We start from the raw sequence: 6,936 nt of genomic DNA on the forward strand, positions 1-6,936 counted from the left end.
GCAAAGTTCAAGGGGGCCGAATACTTTCGCAAGGCACTGTATATTGGCATTATGTTGATTTTCTGTTTCTCCATGTATCCGTAAGGTTTCTCTGTCAGAGTACACCTGTGGAGGGGAACACACCCCGAACCCCATCGCCAGTGCTGTGCCGCTGCAGGCCACACCCACATTTATCTCCACCACCCAACTGACCGCTGTCACCACAACAACAGAGGCAGGACACACCATCGCTTTCCTTGGAAACAGAGGGGGGCAACTGCTCAAGGTGACAGCCTGAACACACACTATATACAACATAGCAACATGAACACAGCAGGTGTAAGGTGACGGCATCGATTTACAGTGCACATATTCATCTATATAACCGACACAGAGTGGGTTCAGTGAATCTGCTCTTTTCCCTCAGTGAACTATGGACACGAATTTCAGTTATTCTGGTGTCTGAGATTTATTTTACTTCACCTTTCTCAGAGATCATGGAGAAGTAAATGGTGTGAAGATCACTTGTCACATGTTATTGTACCTCTGCCTTTTACTATGAGGGATGGAGGATAACCTGAAAGTTCGACATTCTGGGAAATATGCCAGTTAGCTTTCTTGCTGAGTGTCAGGCTGTGTCTCCATCCCAGTCCTTAATGCCACCTGATGTTTCAGTCAGTTCTGATCTTGTATTGATGCCTCACATATACTTGCGCACAAGAATAACAACGAGGTGGTGTGTGTGATGGTCAAATGGCCCAGTTTCCTCCCAAACCATTGGGTTACGATATGTTCCTCCCAGTTTGGCCTGATCAGAAACTTCTCCATAAACGTCGCTGTCATCACTCTCCTCCATTTTTATTGTTACCGGTCTGTGAGGGGCAGACGCCGAATGATGACGACAGGCCGTATGTGCAGAGGAGGAGAAGTTAAGACGACCACATGGATTCTGATCTGACCTTTCTGATGGCGCTCGCACAGTCAGAGTTCCGAGAGGAATCAGGTCTAGGATCACAGGTTGCGCAGGTGCCCAGATCTCATCTGAGGACATCTGGTCTGTTCACACTACTGTGAACACATCAGGTCTGGACCACTGAGAAGTAAACATCAGATCTGGGAACCTTCAGCCTCAGATGAGAAGAATGATACAATTGTCATGTGGGAACAGTAAACATGAAGCTGCAGCCAGCTAATGGGGAAGCAGCTAGCTGTTTCTCTCCAGAGGTTACAAAATCTACATTCCCGCACCTGTAGAAGGCGGATGCCCCTGTTTACAGTCTTATATGCTAAGCTAAGCTAACCAACCTCTGGCTGTATCTTAGCATTACCTGTTAAGACATGGGAGTGGTATCTTGTGGTCTTGTTCACAGTGAGGGTAAACTGGAGTATGAGGTTGACCGGTGGATCAGTGCAACTTCAGCATTGTAACCTTTGTACAGGAATGTTGCGATGACAAGTAAACATTCTATTTCCTAGTAAATATACAAACCCTCAGCTGTGGTACTGAGCTTTGGGCAGTGACTAACAGAAGCAGACTGTGGACACAAGTAGCTGAAATGGGTTTCTTCCATAGGGTGGGTGGATTCTGCCTTAGAGACAGGATACGGAGCACAGACATTGGAGGGAGCTTGAGTAGAGCCACTAAGGCTTCATGTTGAAAGGAACCAGTTGAGATTGTTCAGGCATCAGGATCCTCCCGGGTTTCCACTGGAAGTTTTTTGGAAACATGCATCTGGTAGGAAACCTCAGGGTATATTCAGAACACACTGGAGAGAATATATATCTCATCTAGCCTGGGAATGCTTCAGGATCCCTAGGAGGAGCTGAAAAATGTTGCTGGGGAGAGTGATATCTGGAATAATTTAACAGGGTTGCTGCCACTGGGATCTGATTCCAGATAAGCACCAGAAAATGTATGGACAGTTGTTTTTTTTGTGTGTGTGTCTTTCATTCCCACAAGATAAATGTAAGTGTGGAAAAATAATAGCGTTCCCCTCTCCCTACTTACCACCACTGAGGTACCCTTGAGCAAGGCCTTGAACCCCCCCGAACCCCCACCTGCTCCAGAGAGCAGCAGACCAGACTGGTTCAATGGGCAGTCTCCAGCTGGTGAATGTGCACACAAAGGTGTTCTAGAAAACAGATCAGATATTTCTCTTGACAGAAGGCAGCTGCTGGATCCGAAGGAAGGAATCAGCAGTTTCCTGTTTCCGTTTGTTTGGAGCTGCAAAGTTTGAGCTGCACCAGGAAACACCTCACAGGCTGAAAATACACCACAGCAACACACAGCTCATTTCCATCACAGAGTGAACAGAGAGCAGCTTGAAGCCCGAGGCTCTTTATCAACAAAACAACACTCACAATGATGCACTGTGTGTGTGTGTGTGTGTGTGTGTGTGTGTGTGTGTGAGATGACTAACAGGCGTTTAGTTCAGGGGGCTGTCACTGGGGAGCATGCTTACACTCTTGTTGTTGATTGGTTATTGGTCCCCCAGGTGCACTCTGGGTAAGGATCCAGCAGGAAGCCTCTGACACAGTTTCTGTGTGTGTGTGTGTGTGTGTGTGTGTTAATGAGGTCTAATCCTGCCTGCGAGACTCAGCGAGGTGAACAGCAGAGCTTTGATTCTTCCTGTTAATATTTAATCACACACACTGTACAACCCTGTTATCAGCAGCAAACTGCAGCACATTAACTCTTTTGCTTAGGGTCTGCATCTGACAGTGAATCTGTTGGTCAAAAGAACTCTGAGGTCAAAGGTCGGCTGCTCTATGGGGACCCCGGACACATCACAGTTTCCTTATTTGATCATTTTTTAAACCTCTCTCAACCTGTAAGAGGGGATCCGTGAGCGAGCATACTGTACATGGGAGCATCCTTTGCAGAAGTCTTTTGTGGACTGACACACCCCTTTATTAGAAATTAGGTGGTGATCAGATGCTTTAGATGGAGGACTGAAGGGAAGGCCATCTCATGCCTCTAAAAGCAAGTTTCCTTCATTCCTCTCTCTGTGCATATTATGTGGGCGGAACTAAGATGCAAGTGAGGGAATTATGCAGATAAAGCAACTGAGATGTTCCCACTCACATCTGAGCTAGATTGAGCACTGGGTCAGGGATCCCAGCCCTCAGCTGCTAGCTTTTCCAGAGTGTAATGAGAAAAGTTGTTCATGCTTTGAGTTGGTGCACAAACGTGTTGCTTTAGTTTGTAGGTGTCTTCCTGCAATTGTGGTAGTTGGTCTCAGCAGGTAGAGCAGCTTGACTGCAGGCGGGCTGCTGGTTCAGTCGCCAGCTCCTTCAAGTGTCCTTGAGCAAAACCTTGAACCCCAAGCTTGTGCTGATGGTAAGACCAACACCATGGGGGAGGCGACAGTGGTTGAGTGGGTGGAGCAGTCAGCCACCCAACCAGAAGGTTGAAGGTTCGAATCTCGGTGCCTGCAGTCCATATGTCAAAGTGGCCTTGGGCAAGATACTGAACCCCCCTGCTGGTGTGTGATCGCTCACTGCCACCAGGGTGGATGAGAAGCAAATGAAGCACTTTAGTTAAAGAGAAGTACAAATGCAACCATTTGCTCTGAGAGGGAGGAAAATATTCTGATCTACAGCAGAACCCTCCCACACTGACACCAACACATGTGTGCACATCTTTTAATAAGTCATTTTGTTTCTATATGCTTAGACCTGCTGGATTCAGTCTCACACGTTTGGGGGGTCTGACTCCTACAACACTTGTGTTGGATGCAGGTGCGTTCTGGATCTGGATCAGCGGGATTACTGGTGTGCAGTAAAACCCAGCCTTGGACTTCCGGTTGATAGACCACCAAGATGGCTGTATTGTAGAGGAGCCCCGAAAGGAACCAGAGAAAGTAAAGATAACCCCCCTTGAATTGAAGTTAGAACAGGAAAAAACAATAGAAATAGAGTTTAAAATCAAGAGGGGGTGAGAAATACACCAGAACTGTAAGTAAGCAAATTAACTCGGAGAGACAAGTTAGATTACTGCTGCTAGCACTAGCTACCACTGGATAAAGCTAACGACTGTAAGACACAGCTATATAAAAACAACGACAGTATGACACTGTGGAAAGTATCTTGGGCAGGGAGTATATGGCAGACTACGACAAACTTGCCAGGTTACATGAAGTACTTCTGCAAGAAATAAGAGGCTTTTGCCAGGAAAACAAGGAGCAGATGGAAGGCATCAGGGAGGAGTTTGCAAAGGTGAATGGCAGAATGGATGAAGCTGAAGGTAGAATAGAGAAAGCGGAGGAGAGGATGCAGTGACTGAACTTGTGAAGCTACACATTAAGTTGGAGGACAAGTTAACGGAGTTGGAGAATTGTTCTAGAAGAGGGAATATTAGGATTTATGGCATGCCAGAGTCAGCAGAACGAGACTCCCCATCAATGAGCGCTTTTGTGGAGACGCTGCTACGGGAAAGCTTGGAGATGGATGGGTCAGATATCTTCATTGAACATGCACATTGCTCACTGGGCTCTCCCCCGCCAAATGAGGCTCCTCCATGTTCAATAGTCGTTAAGTTTCTAAGTTATAAGACTAAAGAACGGATACTTCGTAAGGCCTGGTCAAGAAGAGGGTTCACCTGGAATGCCAAAAAAATAACATTGAATCGTGACTACCCTCCTCTCATTCTTAAGAAGCGGAAGGACTATGCAGACATGCGCAAAACTTTGAAAGAAAATCAGGTACAATTTCAGACCCTCTTCCCGGCCAGATTGAAAGTAAAATATACTGATGGAGCCAGAATATACAACACGGTGGAGGAAGCGACCGAAGATATGACTAGGAGAGGCTACATGGTGAAGATCATCAAACCGCCCGATACAATCGTTGAACAGAGCTGGCTTGGAATAGAGTGGCCAAAGGGTTCTGGAGGCAGCACAACCCAGGATCAGACCCTGGTTATAAAGAAAAATAAAGATCTTTCAGGAATGAGACAACGCCTGCAGGAAAATGAGGTTTTGTTTACATATTTTTTGAGATGGTGGCAAATGACCCCTCTGTTCTGTTTTTCTTTTTTCTTTATTTTACGTATTTCAAAAATAAATGAAAATACTCACAAAACTACAAATACTATACTGGTGTTGAAAAGAAATACTACATGGTTCTTTGGGATGCACTGCCCTACCGCGAGGCTACAGCCAATAAGGGCCCCCTTTTCTGGACAGATGAGGAAGCTGCCTTTAGAGGCGCAACAGGGTCGTCTTCACAGACCCCTACCTTGGAAGTTGACTTTTGTTGGACCCTCGTTCTTTTCACCACGTTGACTCTGAGAGACCAAGCAGTCTGAGTAACTTCAAAACAGTGCTGATTTATTCAATGATCACAGGTAAAATTAACATTACACGCTCAGGTATCTTTGCACCTCCAACATGCGCGCAGGCAGCCGGAAGATGGAAAGCCCCGAACCATAACAGGCCTTTACATTATATCACTTTGGGCTAGCCCCATACTACTCAGGGACACAAACCGTGACGTCTCCGGTGCCAGCTTTGCAGCTGTCCATAGCAGTAGTCAAAGCATGAAGAAAATCAATGTGTGATTGTCTATTGATTGTGTGGTGTGTATCTAAGACATTCTGACATGACCTCTAGTGACATGTCATGACATTAAGCATAAGAAAATATTATGGCTATGGCTACAGTTATACACGTCATAATAATAATATTAAACATCCTGTCTTCTAACAGTCATCAACTTTCTATCTAGTTATCCTTGAACATAAACAACCTGGAGTACCCCATGAGAATGACTAAGCATTTAACAGCCTGGGCTAGACATCCTGTCTACACTAAACATTTCTAATACAGGAAGTGTCTAACCAATGTCTGACTAAAAATACCTAACAATTCCCCCTTTTGACACGACCAAAATCGTGTCAACCTAAATCAATGTCCCATTTTCCCCAGACGAAGCTACCTGGTGTTTCGAGAGGTGAGAGGCCCCCTCCAAAACCACTCCCTCAAGGGTAAACTACAGAGCTGAGTACTTTAGGGAAAAATGAACTAAAAACACAAAAAGGGTTACAGCGTGTAAGCGGGTTTTTTATTGCAGTGACATCTATATGTATGCCATATGTGTAAGCTGATTCAACGCAACTAAGAGCGCTTGAGCAGACAGAATTGTGGAAATGCAAAAAAACATGTGTAGCAAGCTTTCATTGGTTAATCATAACATTAGGGGGTAACTAATACACAGAAGAAAACAAAGATTCCCTTGCATCCTATCGCAATCATAAACCGCACTCAACAGGGAGAATTTAAGTTACCATTATCAGTTACCATTAACACTTACCAAACTTAATTATCAAAAATCAATTACCAAAAATCAATTAACAAACTATGAGTTCACACCACCTACGTGTACGCAAGACTATATGTCAGTATGTATTAACCTTTAACCATTTTATGTAGGATCCACGGTCTTCACTCTGGTCCATGGAGCTCTTTAACCTCTCACTCACCGGGCTCAGTGAGGGAGGTCAGGGGAATGGATTCCCAGGGGGCATGGGATTGTATCAATTCATAGCCAGGGGGCTGAGGATGTCTATTATCAATGGCAGTGGCGATGCACTTGAGACAGAGATGTCTACTGCAGGGAATACATCCGCATCCACACAAGATCAGCAGTGTGACTGCTGCCACCAAAGATATAAGTGCAGAGATCACTAAATTTCTCCACTTGCCAAAAGTATTGGTAAACCAATCTTCAATGTAATTGGCAATACCAGAGTGTTCGGCCATCTCTTCTGACAAGACTTTTAAGCCAGCCAGAGCCCTAGCAATAGAGCCATCAGGATCAGTATTCATTGGAATATAGGTACAACATTGTTGTCCAATCATAGTACAAACGCCCCCTTTTTTGGCCAAAACAAAATCTAGAGCCAATCTGTTCTGATATGACATGATAGATGTAGCTGCCAATTGTTCCTGAAAGCCA

General features: G+C 45.1%; 1 protein-coding gene across 3 annotated transcripts in view; it reads left to right on the plus strand.

Moving 5' to 3' along the window:
* The window catches only part of LOC109967880 (plexin-B1-like), an 89,378-nt gene that overhangs the window by 51,346 nt on the left and 31,096 nt on the right, over window positions 1-6,936 (plus strand). For all 3 annotated transcript variants that reach the window (XM_020613757.1, XM_020613758.1, XM_020613759.1), the window contains one exon: window positions 86-265. In XM_020613757.1, coding sequence (XP_020469413.1) covers window positions 86-265 — 180 coding nt within the window. The remainder of the gene's footprint in view (window positions 1-85; window positions 266-6,936) is intronic.

The sequence above is a fragment of the Monopterus albus genome, unplaced genomic scaffold (genome assembly GCF_001952655.1).
Source record: "Monopterus albus unplaced genomic scaffold, M_albus_1.0 scaffold138.1, whole genome shotgun sequence".
NCBI lineage: Eukaryota > Metazoa > Chordata > Actinopteri > Synbranchiformes > Synbranchidae > Monopterus > Monopterus albus.